We start from the raw sequence: 18,039 nt of genomic DNA on the forward strand, positions 1-18,039 counted from the left end.
CTCACAATATTAGTACAGCAGCTACAGAAAGGCATAAAACAAGTTTTTGTATACATGATACCACTTGAATGCAACACAAGCTTCTGCTGCATTGCCAGAACACAACAGCGGACAGATTTACCTTACTTCACCTGAGAAAAAGAATGTACTGTTGCACACATGATGCTGTTTGAATGTAATCCTGAAACGTCCCGAAAAACATAATTTATGACCGAAACACATCAACTGGAAGATTTTGATTTACCTTACTCAAGACTGATAAAAGGTATGTGCTGTTGGACACATGAAACTGCTTGAACTGCCCTTGAGCGCTCTGGAAGAACACCTTATTTGTGACCAAAATACAACAGAGCCAACATTTTAATTTACACCTTACTCAGAATACACAAGATGTGCTGCCGCGCATATGATACGATGATACTGCTTAAATGTACTGTGAAAGCGCTGGAGTAAGAAACACCTCAGGCATGGTTGCTCTAAGCTAGCGAGCAACAGCAAGGGTATACGAACAAAAGAAGTCGAGCACAAGTGATGCAATGCACTTGATTCATCAGAAAACGAAATGTATCAGTACCAGGCGTCACTGTTCCATCAACAAAAACAGATGAAATTTCAAGGGGCGTCTTGCTGGCAGTGGTGACAGCCTTCAGCTTGTAACCTTGACGGTGATAGTTGAGACGTGGAGTGCAAGCTTTTCGGTGGTGCCAGAATGCCTGCGAAATCAGTTAGCAAATAAGCCAATTCTAAATCTGTACTGAGAATACTCCCGCTGGGCCCCTTATAAAATTTTCTTCGGCCCTCCTTTTGAATTTCAAAAGAATAATGTCCAAAGAGGCAATTGAAAACCATTAGAAATGCTTTTGCTTTCTTTTTTTTTTTTTTTGGTTTTTACTTGGCTATTTGGGACGGACTTCCTTTTGACTTTCGTTAATTGAATCTCTTCTGGAATTTGTCTGTTGAAACTCTGAAGACTACTCTTTGAACTTTCTCTGGACGTCCTTTGGGCTTTCATCTGAATACCCGCAAGAGTTCATTTGAAATTATTTTGCCACCTGGTAGCTTTTTCATTTTCTGTGTTCTGAACCAGCCCTCTACACTGCTACCCCCAAAGCGAGGTACTGTGCTATTACACAGTCATATGAGAGCATGCGCATGCATATTCACAAATACAGTCGACCCCCGTTTATCCGGGTGGTGCTGTTCCCGGCGAAATCGTCCGGATACCGGGGCAACCAGATAAATGAAACGACCGAATAGAAACGTCCTACAGAGCAAGGTTTAATTAAAACACAGAAAGCTCGTCAATGACAGCTGCTTCATAGTAGTTTAGGCACTCAATTCCTGCCAACCTTTGCTAATCGCATAGACGTGAGCCACGTTGTTGCGCTGCTTGAAAAATGTCAGTGCAGTCCTTAATGCCGATCTCGCATGTTCAACTGTCACAACGGGGGCTTCTTCCTCAACGGGGCCTTCTTTCTCACTGGCGTCATCGGCACCGTCTTGCCGCAAATCACTGGAGGCAACAGCAGCAATCACATCGTCATCAGTCATAGCTGCACACGTCATCATCCTTATCAACGTCAACGTAGTCAGAAACCGCAGCATCATCTACGGCAGTCGGGTCAGCGTCTCCTCTTACTCACGGTAGTCCGGATATCTGAAGCTGGATTACAATAATTTTCGACTTTCGTTCCCTGTAATTCTTGTCCGAGTCCGGAAGCTGAAGTCCGGGTAAACGAGAACAAAATACATGGAGGAAAATCCGTTCCCGTGCCTTTTGTCAGGATACCGGGGGATCCGGATAAATGAAGTCCGGATAAACGGGGGTCGACTGTATAAGCCTTAGGATTGACAGACCATGTTTATTTCAGTTTTGACAGCATCGAAGAGAGACTTTCCTTAAAGGGACCAAAAAGTGAAAAATAACCCCCATATTTTTGCCCACTATCGTGCACAACATCGTTGTTTGATAACGCACTGAAAGCATTACTTCTCAATTCGGCATATCTTTTACGTATAAATATTTTGAAGATTGCCGTAACATGGACGGTGCTGCCAACAAACGACGAAAAAGAGCAACTTGGGTTTCGGGTCCAGGGCTCCCAGGGATTGGTCAACCCTTACCACATGAGAGTTAATTTTGTAGAGAACAAAGTTGACGTACATTATCTTACAGCTAAACGCCATTTTAAAAGTGACGCTCACTTCCATAGTTTCTACATTGATAAAGCATTAATAAATCATTCAGCTACTTCGCCGCTACGAGCTACGATCCGCCGCGCCATCTGCAAGGCCGTCTGTGTGTTATCGCGTTTATTGTCTACTTCGTGGGTGGTCGTGTTGGTCGCGCGAAGCAGAAAATGGAAGTGAATGACATGTCTGTGGCTCCTGTGTCACGTATTAGAGAGACCTACATATGCCTAGTGTAGTTTTGGTGTTCGGGGATGCAAAAATCATCTTCGTTCGTTCTTCATCTTCGTTCTTCATCTTTGACGACGGGCGTGTTCTAGCGCAAGATTCATTAGGACAGTGCGCGAAAACGAATGTGGTTCGAAGCACTCGACTATTAGATACAGCAGTCGTGCCGTGTGTGCTGAGCTCATTTTGCTGTCGATGACTACGAAGATGCAGTAGAAGGCGAACTGCGAAGACGTCCGAAGCAAACTGCCGTTCAGTAACCAGTGATTTTGCTTCACTGAGGTGACGAGTTCAACACAACGTCTTATGTACAGGTGTCACACGTGTATATATCATAATATAGCGATGACGTATTTTATTGAACTTATGTTATCCTACTTGTCCCGTGCTGAACATTGTCAACATCAACAAATTTAATTTTAGGGGCCTTCCAGTGTTGAAGTGGCGCCAGACTGCTTCGTGTGTGTGTGATCCAGACACTCAAGTTGACATGGCAGAAATAGCTGAAAACAGGTATGCAAAGTCCACAGATGGAAGCACTAGATCTTTTACGTGTTGCAGACTTTGTGACATTTTTGGGGTCTTTGGACAGGTGCAGAACATTAGTATAACGTCAACAGTACAAGAAGAAACCGATGAGAACTACTAGATTCTTTGAGGGGTAGAGGAATACTTCCTGTTGAGGTAGACTAAGGAACGCTAATTAATTTTCTAGAGATGCATCCTCTACACTTGAATTCCCAGTGAAACAGCGGAAGTTCATTGTCTTTGAAGCCCCACTACTGGAATTTTTTAAAGTGTGTCACAGCTGCAGTGAGCCACGCAAGGTTACCACATCATATTGGTCCTAAATTTGCAGAGTTCCCCTATTTCGGACACAACTGTCATTTCTCTTTATTGCTCTCCCGATCCTACCTTCTCAGAGATTAATGTGGTTCTCCATGCATTGCATTGGCACTGCCTTTTTCTACTCATGCTTTGAGTTTCTTGTTGTGTTGAATAAATCTTCAATTGAGAGTTTGCAGCCATCACGCTTGTCTACTGTGTTTGCCCCTCATCTATATTGATGTGCTATAACGGTATAGCACATCAACATGCCAACAACAACCAAACAACCTTGCCTAGTCCTACTTTTGGATGGAAACTACATGTGGCGACATCCACATATATAAAATTTTAGTCGACGTTGATTTGCTGTTTTTGTACAACCTTCATTGTACATTTCTTTTGTCTCACTTAGCACACGCGAAGAAAAGTTCTCATCTTCATCATGATGACAGGTCATTGTTGGATCTATCTGCAGCATTATTGTTCCTGTAATCTTTTCATCAACACAGAATACAAAAGTGTACAAATGGTAAAATACAACTTTCTTGTTAAAAGGGAAAGATAAAACTCTTTACACTTCTCTTGTTTATTTTGTTGCAGGTTTTACAACTCTCTCCAGCATGTCAAAACATCAGAGGGCAGGAAGTCCTGCTCTGTTTCCTAAATCCCTGGACAATAAAAATGTTGCTTCTGCTCTTGCATTATATTTCAATTAAACGTTACGATGCGTTTGTCGTGTACACTGAAGCCAGTTTCAATTTGCAGGGCTGTCAAAAGTACTTTACAAAAGTACATCTCAATTACAGTAACAGAGAACTTACACAATACATTATTTAGCCATTTGGAGCATTATTGCCCACACCAATGCTGCATGGTTAACTTTGAACCCAGATTAAGGGTTGCAATACTTGAAGTCAGTCCTGAAGTCGTTCTTTACGAATGTTAGTTGGTGATATGATTATGAATCAGTTACAAGTACTCCTTTTAGCAAAACAGAGTTAATTAAGTGTTAAATCCCAATCTCGGTTCAAATATTATATGGCATTTGGAAATCTGGTCAATAAGAAGTATATTAAAAGGTTATGAACACAGTTCAGCTGAGTGACACTGATGAAAATTATCTTATTTACTCCTCATATATAAAAGACATGAGTATAATCTACAAATACAGATATGCCCCCAGGTTACTTAACCCTCCAGGAACAAACTAATAATTATAATATGCTGTGACTGCAAAGAAAAAGCAATGAGAAAAACTTGCAGCAAGCAAGAAATGAAAATTTGCTGACATCAATATATACAGATGAAGGATGTTCAATGTGTCTCATGTTCTCATGTTCAATATATACATTTCTACAAGTCCGCACACTGATGGGTAAAGCATCCCTAATAGCATGCACGACGCAGGTAGGAAGAATACTTTCTATTGTACTTTCTCAGAGCACCCCCTATCCTCCTTGTGAATAGCCGACAGGTGATATGACAGAATTTCCTGCAGAAATAAAGGTTTTCCGTCCAGTTTGCCGTTCAAGTAGCGCGTAAAGACCACACGGCGCTTCCGCGTATGTTGCCATGCTCTTCAGCTCTTCGGTGTCCAGGCACAGCATTTCGAAATATTCGTTAGTTGTGATGCAATTGTCTCTGCTTTTCACACGCATTCTCTACTTCTCGGCAGCAAAAACACCGGTCCGTGGTATCCATCGGTTTGCATTTCCCACATGAACACCTGCACGACGAAAAAAACAGCGCTTGTTTCGGCTTTCACAAGTGTTTCTCCCTGATACATGTAAATTTCACAAACCAGTCCGTGTTCACGGCGCGGTGAGCTACTGGTGAGGATGAATCTGACTCCGGTAAATCTCTGGACGAGGAATCTTCTGCTGCGGAGAACACACTTTCCAGCACGCTATCGCACGAACAGAAGTTGTGTGAGCGATAGTTCTCGAATGCGGAATTCCAGCGCACTCATGTTCAAGAAGTTCGACATTCTCGACGTAGAAAGTGGTCACAAATGCTAAGGCCATTTTCGTTTTCGCCGGATTAGCGACCGGAAGCGCTTGTATTACATGCGTCCTCGACAGATGGCGCGGGGTGATGCAATTGTTGACAGACTGCTCGGTTTCCTACTAGGTCCCTGGACATGCAATCATGGAAAATTCGATTACAGAAAAACTACAGCGATTTCAACGGAGTTCTTTGATATTTGAACTTTTGAAGGTTCAAGCTTTTCGCTGAACATAAAGTTTCGATAGGTTTATATTCACTTTTCGGTCCCTTTAATGTCTCGAAGGCCAGTCGTGGTCTTCTTGCACACGCATATGCTGCAAAAAAAAAAATGAAAATAGAGCACAATTATATTATTATCTATTATATAATCGCAACCTTGAACCATGTATGGAGTGTTAACAAACAGCATTGTGCAAGGAGTGTAGTCGTCCCTGAGCAATGTCCGTGTCTTGCAGACACACCAGCATTGCCACCTGATGCCATCATTAAATGTCATTCACAGATGTCATACAGCAAACTCTAACACAATCCTGAAGAGAGCGATGTGCTGGGCTGGTTGATCAATCATAGGTAAGCAGGAAACCCAGTGCAGGGGAAAAAGTTGGGACACAGAACAAAAGATCGGGAATGACACAGTGCCTTTGTTGTTCGTCCCAATTTCCCCCCCCCCCCTGCACTTCGTTTCCTGCTTCGCTCTAACACCATGTGTACATGAGTATGGACTTGACCCAATCACCAGATTTCATACAACCGCAGTAACCCTCATTGTAACTGTTAGCCACAAACTGCCTCCAACGGTATAAATAGGCCATGAAGTTTTCGGGTTTTACGTTTATAAACCAATTCGGGTGTAAAAATTGTGCCAATAACTTCATGTCAGGAAATAATCATGAGAGAATAATCATGAGAGAGTGGTAGCCCACAGGTTACACACTTCTACTCTGGATTAAATACCAATGTATGAGGCACATACCGAGGACTGCTTCCCGCCTTGTTTCATCCAATGCAGGCTTTGGTGATGCACCTTTGTGTGCATTACATGGCTTACCATATAGGGTCCTCCTTACCATTTCTTCAGGGAGAAATACAGCTCTCATCACAGACCGTGCCAGCCTGCAGATTAAAGGAAGTGCATCAAATAATGTTACAGTTGAAACAAGCAAGATAATAACTAGCATAAGTCCATAGCTCGCAAGAACGTAAACATACTTTGTCCCATCTCCCTTTGCGCCCCTCTCGATCCTGTGGAGCACACCCGCATTGAAGCAAACGCCAAGGCCGATGTCCACCTAAAAAAAGCGCTTGTTTAAAGCCCTTGTTTAAACCCTTGTTTGTTTAAGCCCTTGTTTAAAGCGCTTGTTAAAACCCATGTCAGTTCCATTACCGATCCACAAGATGGTCCAGCAGCAGCGTACTGCGATATGTTGAACAGGGTTAAAATTTTGCCGGGGCAGTGCAACAGATGTGGTAAGACGACAATTTCTGGATTACAGTCACCGCACTAATCATTATAGCTGCTGACTTTTTTGTCATCTATATTTGGTACAAATGTTTTGAAGGTGCGTAGATAGCCGAAGTTCACAAAAAGATCAATGCGGAAAAGCACCATGCCGCCCTCGATCTCTACCGAAAACGTGGAACCCCACGTAAGGTGCACAGGGGGCGGGGGATTGCAGTCCTATACCCCTTGTGCTCGACACATTCTGACACCTCTGGTAAACATGCATTGAAGCATGGCACGTCACAGCAGTTGTCGCACATGAGAAGCTACTTTTCGAGAGTGCTCTGGACCGCATAAAGATTTTCTGAGAGGCAATTAAGTGCCTTGGTTTGACGCCCTCAGTGTATTTGCCATTGACATGCTCACTAAACAATTGATGTATAACATGACAATAGATGTGCAAATACAGCAGCCTGGAATTAGCCAGAAAAGCAAAATGCATGACCAAAAATGAGTAACATAGTTGCACTGTTTCCATTTCCAGTCAGAACTTTCCGCAAGACACTGTGGCTCATGGGCAATGATACGCTATGCAAGTGCCCGTCTACATATCAGAGGAAAGATATAGAGGGCAAGAGGAGAGGCTTCCTGATTGCATTAACCAGGAGAGGAGATATGCGCAGGTCCCTCAGTCACTTTCAGAACGTATTGCATGTGTCATGAACTCATGTGTTTGTGTTTCTGAACCAGACGCAGTTGCGTTACACGAACAGCTACACCAAACAATGTGTATGCACTGAAACATGAGAAAACTGTGATTGCGGGCTTTTCGGCGGAAAGGCCAGAAAGCGCTACAACTACAGAGAAAACATGAGAAAAAAAGGAAAAGAAAAAGAAACATGAGAAAGGAAGTTGCTTGCCTTTGTTGCTGTACACACAGGCGACTGCTGTTGATTTGACGCAGAGGCGATGATATCCTCCATCCTGCCAACCATCGTGACCATTTCTGGAACACTTCAGAAATTTAGACACAAGGCGGAACGAAATTATAAATGAAGAGTCACAAACTCACCGCACTTTTCCTTTGCATTGCGGAGCTTCTTTGCAAGCTTGTGATTTTGGTGCTCGAGCTGCTGTATCAGGCGTTTCTGGTCCTCGCTTCTTGTGCAAGCCTCTTCTTCCCCCTGAGCAATGTTCAAAGATAGATTCACTAAGTGAATTACACTGGCTCTACCAGCTTCATAGTACCTTAGCCATTCAAGAGCAGTGAAGTCGGCACACAGTGACTAGGGGTGTAGCCAGTGGGGGCTTTACCCCTTATACCGAAACTTACGAGATCAAGACACTCCACTCCAGGACCCACTATTTCATGCATGTCAGTCAGCATCAAACTATTCACCCACTTCAAAGGTCCGACCAACCGTCCCCCGCCCCACCACCGATGAAAAAAAATTAACCGTTGTGAGAGACAGTGACATCAATGTCTGGCTCATTCATTGAGGAAGTAGCTTACTCACGGTGCACCGCCAAAGACAGCACAGGCTCAAGTTACTTACACTAGCACCAGTGATGCTTGCCGCAACCTCTAGCACCCTCAGAATCTTCATCCTTTTTTTTTTCAAGAGTTTCAGCTGTCCCTAAAGGAATGAGAGAACACACCACCATTAGCATATGAACGCGACCTTAACAACAAGAACCGGAATTTTCATCATGCTAGCCACGAATTCGACAAATCAAGAACAACGGGATAGATAGCATGTTCACAACTTGCTCAGCACATTGACCGCGAAATAACATAACGTCTCAGCCATCCCACGGCAGTTAAGTTCTTTGGGCTTACGTGTGTCATATATACGTCGCAATAAATGTCGAACGTGAGCTGTTTATATCTCAGCTTTCTGAAAACGTGTATGCATTGTATAAGCAGTGACCACACTTTTTCGTGCCCATGTGTTACACATTCTCTATTTGAGATGCAAAGCATATTCAATGCATATGTAATTTACAGAAATTATGAAGTGAACACTTACCCGCCGCCACAATATATGCTTCAGAAGCATCGCAGTCCTCGCTCCACCTGATCTGGAATCCCCTTCCCTTCAAACTGACCACAGTTTCTGGATCATACAGAATGCTTAAGCCTAACTCAACGTCAACGAGGGTATCAATTGGGTAGACATCCAGCATATGTAGGTGGGGCCACTTGACCAGAATATGCATTGTAGTAGCTGGCCACAAAAACGTCACGGAATAAAAATACTGGGGTGACAGGCAGTCCTACCAACAACAAACAAACCACGCACGAAACAAATAGCAACCGGCAAAAAGACAGGGTTGCCAGATGGCGAAGGTCTTTTATAGCCCGTTTTCCGGCCACCTGTAGCCAAAATATAGCCAAGCACGCAAGTACCTTCTAGCAAAAAAAAAAAGAAAAAATCCAAGAGCGCCCGATGTGTTTGCGCATTCTAATACCTCCATGGATTCTACAGATGCGGCGGGAGAAGCTCCTTCCTTGTGATCCGTTTAGGTTTGACCGCTGGCGCAGAAACGACGCCTGTGCATTGAATGAATGATAATGAAGGACGTCTGTTCAAGGGTACTGCAAAACGTTTAATGGATATGAAGATGTCGGAAGAATCTGAAGTCACGAGATGCGTGCCATGATTTTACGCGATATGATGTCATCTTCTTTACACTCCCACCCCTGAATTGACGATGTCGATGAAGCAGATGAGAGACCCTAGCAATTAATCTTCGTCTGCCTCTAACTTGTGTACCAGTTGAATTGGTCTACAGATAACTTTGCCCCCCGATATCCTGACGTGACAAGATCGGATGCGGCCATCGGCGCTCTCTCGTGTACTTTCAACGCGGCCAAGGGGCCAAGACACCCGAGGCGCATTCTCCTTGGCTATGAGAACGATGTCTCCTGTCTTGACGCTGCACGATGAAAGTGGCCTGCGTATGTTCGCGGATCTCAGGTACAGGATATACTCCTTGGTCCATCTAGTCCAAAACGACTCCATCAAGCGCTCGCGGTACTTCCATCGTCGCCTCAGCTGGTTTGACGTCGAACGCAGCTCGACTGCAGGCTCGTAGGGAAGGGCTGTAATACGTTTACCAACCAGGAAGTGCCCAGGCGTGAGCACGGAGAGATCGTCTGGATCCTTGTAAACATAAGTCAAGGGCCGTGAATTCAGAACGGCTTCCACCTCCGTGACAACAGTGGCAAGCTCGTTGTACGTTAGGGTGCTTTTTCCCAGTATCTTCCGTAGACACACCTTGGCGCTTTTTATTAGGCGTTCCCAAAAGCCTCCCCACCAGGCAGCGCGCTCAACGATAAACTTCCAGCTGATCCGATGTACCGTAAGGAACCCGTTCACATCTGGATCCTGCGACAGCTGGCTTACGGAAAGTTCACGGGACACACTCTTGAAGGTGCGGAAATTATCAGAGTATACTGTTCCTGGCACACCTCTCCTCGATACAAATATCTTGAAGGCCTTCAAAAAGTATTCGGCAGTCATAGATTCTGTGAGCTCTAAATGAACTGCCCTAGTTACGGCGCAAGTGAAGATGAGGATGTAACACTTTCTTGAAACATTGCTCTCTGCATAGGGTGGTCTGTAAAAGAGTGGCCCAGCATAATCGGTTCCTGTCACATCAAATGGCGCTGCAGCTGATATTCGGTCCCGAGGCAGGAGACCAGCAATCTCAGTACACGCGCGGGCTTTCGCTCGCCGGCAAACGCGACATCCGTGCACCACCCTCTTTACCACTTGCCGTCCTCGAATGACCCAGCAGGCCTCCCTCAGTCAGTATACCTTGGACGCCAGCGTGCAACAACCGTAAGTGAGTCTGCCTGATAATCATGGCTGTGATAGGGTGGTCCGAGGGCAAGACTATAGGATGCTTGACTGCATCAGGAAAGACACCGTACTGGAGACGTCCTTGCATGCGGAGGATCCCTTCGTCGTCGTGAAACAAGGAGGCGTTCCGAAGAGAAGTGTGGGTGGTAGGCTGCAATCCAAAAGACTCACGCTGAGCATTTCTAATCCAATAGTGCTCTGCCGCATTAATCTCTTCTGAACTTGGCATACCCCTGTCCTTGAGAGAAGAGCTCCTGCTGTTGTGGACAAACCGTAGCACCCATGACGTAACCCGGAGCAGTCTGGAGAACGAGCTGTACTTTCGTACTTTCAGGATGGGCTCGTTGATCACTGTCATCACTGCGAGAACGTCGGGGGTCTTAGCCTCGGAATAGACATCTCCTGGAGCATTGGCTGTAGAGCGCCAACCTGGCGGCCAGGATTCAGGACTGCACAGCCAACTCGGGCCATTCCACCAACACGTAGTGTCCAGAAGGCGTCGGCATGACACACCCCTCGTCAAAAGGTCGGCAAGATTGTCGGGACCAGGACAGTGTCTCCATTGGCGGGTTTGCGTACAAGATTGAATCTCAGCAACGCGGTTCCGTACAAAAGGTTTCCACGCCGAGGGATATCCGTGGATCCAATGCAAAGCAACCTCGGAGTCTGTCCACAAGATGGCTTCCATATCTAAAAGGAATAACGGCTGCCGGACAAACTTAAGCAGTCGTGAGGCTAGAACGGCGCCCATCAACTCGAGGCGCGGGAGGGACATTGCTTTCACCGGGGCGACTCTGGTTTTGGCCAGCAAAAGACATGCTTCCAATAGGCCTTCGCCACGTTGAGAAACCAAGTAAACAGCTGCTCCGTAGGCCTTGGTGCTTGCATCGCCGAAAACATGCAGACTCCTCGCAACCTTCGTCAACGGAGCTGTGGCACCTGTTAGCTTTCGAGGTAGCCGGAAACGAGCCAGCGTTGGCACCTCTTGACACCAATTACTCCATGCAGACCTTATGTTGTCAGGAAGGAGATCGTCCCATTGAAGCTTAGCAAGCCAGATGCCTTGCAGTAGGATCTTGGCCGTAATGACGAACGGCGCCACGTAGCCCAGAGGATCAAAAATCCGAGAAACAACCTGAAGCACGTAACGCTTAGTGTCAACCGGACGTTCCAGAAAATCGGATAATGATTTCATGGAGAGCTGTATCTCATCAGAGTCGATATCCCAATTGAGTCTGAGCACATTTTTAAGCGAAGTGGTGGATGATGAAGCAGTGCCTTCCGCTTCAAATAACTTCCACAGGTGCTGTCGTTGCTGGTCTATTTGACGAGCTTCATCCCTGCTTCAATAAGGATGTCACGCGATTCACGGTAGAGCGTATTTCTTTCGTCAACGGAATCCACGCCGACAACCAGGTCATCCACATAAAAGTGACTTGATAGAAGAGAAGCCGTTCGAGGATATCGTGAAACCACAGATTGCAAATGATGTCGGATAGTGGCGGCCAACAAAAACGGGCTGGACTTTGCGCCGAACGGTACCCGCATCATTCTCCAAGTCTCAATAGGAGGCAAAGTCTCGTCTGCCTTCGGCGCAGTGGCGTACCAAAGAAAGCGCAAAGAATCGCGATCCTGTGGATCGAGTACGATCTGTAAAAATGCTTTTTCAACGTCAGCTGTAAGAGCTATTTGATATGCCCTGAACTGAAGGAGCAAGTCTAGAACATCGGGTTCAAGTTGGGTCCAGCGTGAAGAGCTTCATTTGAAGAGACTGCACCAGATGACTGAATACAATGCTTAATTTAGCCGTCACCCAATCTCTCCGTATGACAGCATGATGAGGCATGTAATATATAGGCCCTCCACCGGTGTTCTCCGTCTCAGGTACGCGCTCCGCATGTCCATTTAGCAGATAAAGACGAATCGTAGAGTCGTACTCTTCCATCAAACTGGGATCCGGTAGCAGCTTCTTGGTGGTGTAACTCAACCGCCGGAACGCGAGTACCTTGTTATCGCACAGCATGTGACGCTTCTCCAGGTTACAGGGGAGACGGACCATATATCGCCCGTTCTGTAGGCATGCTGAAGTGCTAAACTCTTGAACAATGGAGTCATTGTAGGAACTGGACGTTGAACAATGGTCCGTGATGCCTAGATGCTCGAGGCCCCAAAATGCCTGTAGTTGCGAATATATCCTGTCGGTATCAACCTTGACATCCGTTTCCACGCCAATCTTCATTACTTGAATATCATGTCGTCCCTTCCTGCCATCGGACGAAGAGACTCCTTGGATGGTCCACCCGAAAACAGTTTCAGCTGCAACCAGATGTTTCGAAAGTCGAACAGTTTGTCCAGTGACGACTTGCCAGTAATAATCTGAACCAATCAGGAGAGAAATCTCGACAGGCGCCGAAAACGGTTCATCAGCTAGCTGAAGGCCCATATCTTTTAGTTGTTTCGACATGTCAAAGGGTAAAGACGGGAGGCTGTCAGTGCAAATCTGGTCGTACTTGATTGCATCCATCACAAGTGTGTGAGAAGCGTCCTGGCTTCGCAATAAAAGTTGTACACAACGGTGTTGTGTTCGAGGGGATGTGACATTCCCAAGGGTGTGAATTCGTAGATCTTCTGACGGTACGTCTTTACATTCCATGCGTTTTGATATGTCGGCGCGAATGAAACTTCTTTGACTTCCCCCGTCAAACAAGACCCTGATGAGCTGTTTTCGTTCACGTGGTCCCACAAGGCAAACTTTAGCGGTTTGCAGAAGGACTTCTGAGCACTTTGGAGTCTTCGAAGCTTCTGATGAAGAAAATGAGGTAACTACGTCCTCAACAGCCGTTGTAACTGAAGTTTGATTCTGAGCAGGCACTGAAGGACCTGGACATAACTGCGTAAGATGTCGTCTGTTACACTTTCCACAACGAAGCCTCCAGCAGAGCCGGCAATCCTTGGACAGGTGGGACCTCTTTCCACAAAGAAAGCATCTGCTTCTCGACGAAGAATGATCCTTTTTTCCTCAGGAGTGAGTATGGCCGTACAACTTTCAAGCGCATGATCTTTTGACTTGCACAGGACACAGCTCTGCTGCGTAACAGTTGCCGCTAAAGATGACGCGGAAAACGACAGCGATGATTTTCGTTTGACACCACTTCGTCCTTCGGTTTTCGGTCGCGACCCAACGTTGTCTAATTCTGCGTCTCTGCGAAGGCGTTCACGGCATTCGATTTCTTTGTTCAAAAAATCCATAAGATCTGACAAGCTTAGAGGAGCGAGGGTCACATCTCTTCCGTGCATACGATAGTACTCGAGCTCAAGCTCATGAGGAATCTTGCGCACAATCGCTCGACGAACAGCGACGTCATATTGACTCGTCGGAATGCCTAAAGCTTGCAGATTTCGAACCCGAGCAGTTACAGTCCCATGTAAGTCTCGTAACCCTCGGAGATCCTGAAAGTCCGTAACGGGCTTAAGATCGAATAATGAGTCCAGATGATCGTTGATAAGAAGCTCGTCCTTGCCGAAGCGTGCCTTTAGGATGTCAACAGCAGTGACATAATTTTGATCAGTGATGGTCAAACCTTCGATGGCCGTAGCAGCAGATCCTGACACAAGCGACACGAGATATTTAAGCTTGTTGACTTGCGAAAGCCGTGAGTTGTCGTGTATGCTTGCTCTGAACTGGTCCCAAAACCCTTGCCATTTTGAAAGCTCACCATTGAAAGTGCCAATATGAAGCTTGGGCAAACTGACTCCATCACTAGCACCGTGCCCATGTTGCGGTGAAGCATGATGACTGTCACGGTGGTTGATTGAAACTGGACATGCAGATATCGACAACGCACTGCGGACCTGTACTGTGATAGTCGTGATAGATTCAAGATATCGATCGCAGGCTGTGCATTCGTCTTCTAAAAGGTTTTCGTCGATGATACCCTGTATTCGGCCATCCAGCTGTGCCAAGGTCGCTGCTTTAGATTCTAGGAATGTCAGCTTTGATGTGAGCTGATCGTGGGGCAAAGGAGTCGTAGCCAAAAGAGCTGTGAGGTCCAAAGTAGTGCGTGTCACAGTTCCCCGACAAGCAATGCGTAGCTTCTTCAACCTCTCCAAGTCCTCCATAACGATTCCGACGATGACGCTCTGCTCCGCCCTATAGTCCAGTCAGTACTTCCTGATCAGGTAAGACCCGCTTCCCGGGTTTCGGCACCAAATTGTAACAAGAAGAGAGGACGTCTGTTCAAGGGTACTGCAAAACGTTTAATGGATATGAAGATGGCGGAAGAATTTCAAGTCACGAGATCCGTGCCATGATTTTACGCGATATGATGTCATCTTTCAGTACAATAAAGATTTATTATTCGTGAAATGATGCGACTAGAACGAAGGATAAATTCAAACTCCAGTCAGTTGTAGAGTGCTAATGACATTCGTTGGAGTTGCTTCCCGGGTCTTCAGGATCCTCGTCCCCCCCCCCCCCCCCCTGGTTCCTTCCCAGCATTAACTTTCTCCATAAAGCACGTCGCTCGTGTACTTCTTAGGGAAGTCGTCTGATGGCTTCAAATCGGCACAGCCACACAAACAGTCTTTGAGGAGGTTGAACTTCATGAACACGAGGTCCTCCAGAGTGGTCGAAGACAAAGGGTTCCTCAGGTCTGTTTTCATAACAGTAACCTGACTAAATACTCTTTCTACGGCAGCATTGGTGATCGGGACGCTGAGCGAACTCCGACAGCTTCGGGAACATCTTTTGCCCAATGCTGTTTTCCCTGCCTCGCACTTTTATCCAGAACTTGTTTAACTAACTTTATCCAGAACTTAAAAGTATCAATCGCCGTCTGTTGTGCATATTCCGGGGCTAAGCTGAGTATGGCTGGCTACGCTACGTTACGCCGCTGCGCTTGCACATGAAAGTTCTCTTGTGTTATCAACAAATCGCCTTTAGTACATCGGGCAATTCGGGGATCGCCGTGGTAAAATGTGTAAAGTGCCGTGAACTCCAAAACATGGCGAAAAGAGGATACCGTGAATGGGCATTAAGCGTGGACAATCCCGTGTCGAGAAGTACTTTATGGAACTGGAAAAAAACGGGGCATAGATTTGGCAGAGCACTCAGCAACTGATACGAATGCATCTTCTTTATCTGCAACGAGCCTGGCAAGCCGAGCCTGCGGAGAGAAGTGTAGGGAGGAGTCTTGGGAGGGCAGTAGAGCCCAAAAATGCGCATGCAGTACGGGTAGTGTCAGCAATGCCGGTGCCCCAGAAGCGAACATGTCACTCACTAATCTTGGTGCCGAGGATGTGGATATGGACTCCAACGGCGATGATGTTAATTCAACGTCCATCACGGCAAAACATGCATGTAGTGACACCCCGGCTGCACTGCCTTCGAGCAGGAGCTCCTGCACCACCGAAACTGAGACACAAAATGCAGACGACACCTCTGTGCCTGTAGGTTCGCATTTACTGTTTCTTTAGTACTCCAATCAATGTCAAGCTGCAATTGACAAAGTACCAACTGGTAACGGGCGCCCTACTTCAGCATTTATGTTTTGTCTGCTAGTATTTTGATAAGTGTCACATCGAAGAAACACAGAGAATGTTCGTGGAGCTCTCCTTTCATCCCTTATCCATGATTTGTCCTTATACCAATGCCCACCAGTTGATCCACAACCCCTCTCTATTGATCTCATAGATTTTCGAGTATGTACAACCGGGTAGCCAGAATCCCTTTGCCGACATAACATCCACATTGCTTTTGTCTGTTCTGTGTAATCTGGTTATTTTCCTATCAGCTGACTGTCTCATTTGGTATTAAGTAGCTTCATCGACGTTCATTTGATCTTCCTTGCAAAAATGTTTTGCATTGTGACACATAGCTTCAACACTTCTGACATTAGAGCACTTATTTGCTTTTGCAGGATGACCAGCTTTATCAGGGTTCCCGCATCACCAAATCTGAAAGCCTTCTTCTTATCATGGGTCACGCCCTCAAATACCATACGTCAAAGGAAGCCACTGAGAACCTCTTGAAGATAGTAGAAGCACACCTGCCTGAAAATACAGACATCCTATCTACGAAGTACATGTTTTTCAAGCACTTCTCTTCCGCAAGACAGTCTATACGTGTTCACGTTTACTGCACCAGCTGCTTAGAGTTGTTTTATGAAGACTCCTCGGATATCTCTTCTATAGTGTATGAGAAGTGTAACAACAGCAGCAATAGGGATGAGTTTTTTTTTCAATGGGAAACTACTTTCTTTCCCTTGATATTGAGGACCGTTTCGTAACCTGCTAGAGAGGCATGAAACACTGATTTCGAAACATCCACCACCTTCATATAATGTCGGAGATATAACTAGGAGCCCAGCATATCGTAGCCTTCCTCTCACTAATGATGACGTATCATTCACTTGGAGCACTGATGGTGTGCCAGTCTTTGAGTCATTGCAATACAGTATCTTGCCACTGTTCCTCCAAGTGAATGAGTTGCCATATCGTGAGAGGACGCAAAATCAAGTCCTTGCTGGTCTGTGGTTTGGGGTACAGAAACCCTTCATGAACACTTTCCTCAGACCACTCGTTGACAAGATTAATGCATTGTCCACAAATGGTTTCACCTGGGTATCAAAATGTGGTAAAGAAAAGTGTTCAAGAGTGTTTCCAGGCCCTTGTACTGTTGATAGCGTAGCAAGATGTAAGGTCCTAAATATGGCCCAATTCAACGGGAAACACGGTTCCCCATGGTGTCTGCATGAGGAGGAAGTGGTAGAAGTAGGACGTGGCCACTGTAGAGTGTATCCAGTGTCTAAAAAGCTGCCTGAGCAGAGGACTGGTGACAGCTTCATGACTAATGCTATGAACGCAGAGAGTACTGGAGGGCCCAGTGATGGAATAAAAGGGTTCACCGTGCTCCTTCTTATTTCGTACTTCAGTATCACAAAAGGGTTTGTGGTTGACTATATGCAGGCTGTGTGTCTTGGCTTTGTGCAAGCAACAGCATGCATGTGGTTCAATCACAAGGGGCCACGCAAGTACCAAATTGGCGAGAAGATTTCCAAAATAGACTTCAAACTTCAGAGTTTGAAGTCTATTTCGGAAATCTCGAGGCTTGCACGGTCCATCAAACAGTGGAAGTACTGGAAGGCGTCGGAGTGGCGGAATTTCCTGCTTTTCTTTTCCCCAGTCATTCTAAAGGACATGCTACCGAGAAAGTATTATTACAACTGGCTGACGTTTGTTCAGATTATGCATGTCCTCTTGTCAGAAACAGTTCCACTGCAAAACATATCAATCCTCCATCATGAACTAGTTGAGTTGTTGATTGAGTATCAGCGTCTATACGGCAAAGAAAAAAATGACCTATGACGCACAACTGCTTTTGCACATGCTGGATAGCGTAAAGAACTGGGGTCCACTCTGGGGTTACTCAGCCTTCCCATTCGAAAGTATGAATGGGAAGCTACTAAAATTCTTTCA

The 18,039-nt window shown here is 45.8% G+C and overlaps 3 protein-coding genes across 4 annotated transcripts; all 3 read right to left on the bottom strand.

Moving 5' to 3' along the window:
- Window positions 1-5,038: 5,038 nt before the first annotated feature.
- Window positions 5,039-9,312, bottom strand: LOC135387158 (uncharacterized). Of its 2 annotated transcripts, XM_064616515.1 has the most exons (8): window positions 8,725-9,312; window positions 8,251-8,331; window positions 7,767-7,878; window positions 7,615-7,700; window positions 6,463-6,542; window positions 6,227-6,366; window positions 5,511-5,567; window positions 5,039-5,380 (listed from the first exon to the last, which is right to left on the bottom strand). In XM_064616515.1, the coding sequence occupies exons 1-8, from the start codon at window positions 8,752-8,754 to the stop codon at window positions 5,373-5,375; spliced, it is 594 nt and encodes a 197-aa protein (XP_064472585.1). In that variant the 5' UTR covers window positions 8,755-9,312; the 3' UTR covers window positions 5,039-5,372. The 2 variants fall into 2 exon arrangements, with proteins under 2 accessions (XP_064472585.1, XP_064472584.1); XM_064616514.1 differs by having other exon boundaries at window positions 5,039-5,567.
- A 129-nt stretch (window positions 9,313-9,441) lies between these two features.
- On the bottom strand, window positions 9,442-10,221 carry LOC135389531 (uncharacterized). The gene has a single exon (XM_064619567.1). It carries the CDS (start codon window positions 10,219-10,221, stop codon window positions 9,442-9,444), a length of 780 nt encoding a protein of 259 aa, XP_064475637.1.
- Window positions 10,222-10,408: 187 nt separating this feature from the next.
- On the bottom strand, window positions 10,409-11,758 carry LOC135389532 (uncharacterized). The gene has a single exon (XM_064619568.1). It carries the CDS (start codon window positions 11,756-11,758, stop codon window positions 10,409-10,411), a length of 1,350 nt encoding a protein of 449 aa, XP_064475638.1.
- Between the last annotated feature and the right edge of the window lie 6,281 nt (window positions 11,759-18,039).

The sequence above is a fragment of the Ornithodoros turicata genome, chromosome 3, assembly GCF_037126465.1.
Source record: "Ornithodoros turicata isolate Travis chromosome 3, ASM3712646v1, whole genome shotgun sequence".
Lineage (NCBI taxonomy): Eukaryota > Metazoa > Arthropoda > Arachnida > Ixodida > Argasidae > Ornithodoros > Ornithodoros turicata.

Excerpts from the sequence above, each read along its gene's own strand:
- LOC135387158 (XM_064616514.1), bottom strand. The coding sequence starts at position 8,754 with ATGCTTCTGAAGCATATATTGTGGCGGCGG. Across the intron at positions 8,332-8,724 it reads AGCATATATTGTGGCGGCGG|GGACAGCTGAAACTCTTGAA; the intron begins GTAAGTGTTCAC and ends TCATTCCTTTAG. Across the intron at positions 7,879-8,250 it reads CAAGCATCACTGGTGCTAGT|GGGGAAGAAGAGGCTTGCAC; the intron begins GTAAGTAACTTG and ends AACATTGCTCAG.
- LOC135389531 (XM_064619567.1), bottom strand. The coding sequence starts at position 10,221 with ATGACTGCCGAATACTTTTTGAAGGCCTTCAAGATATTTGTATCGAGG.
- LOC135389532 (XM_064619568.1), bottom strand. The coding sequence starts at position 11,758 with ATGAAATCATTATCCGATTTTCTGGAACGTCCGGTTGACACTAAGCGT.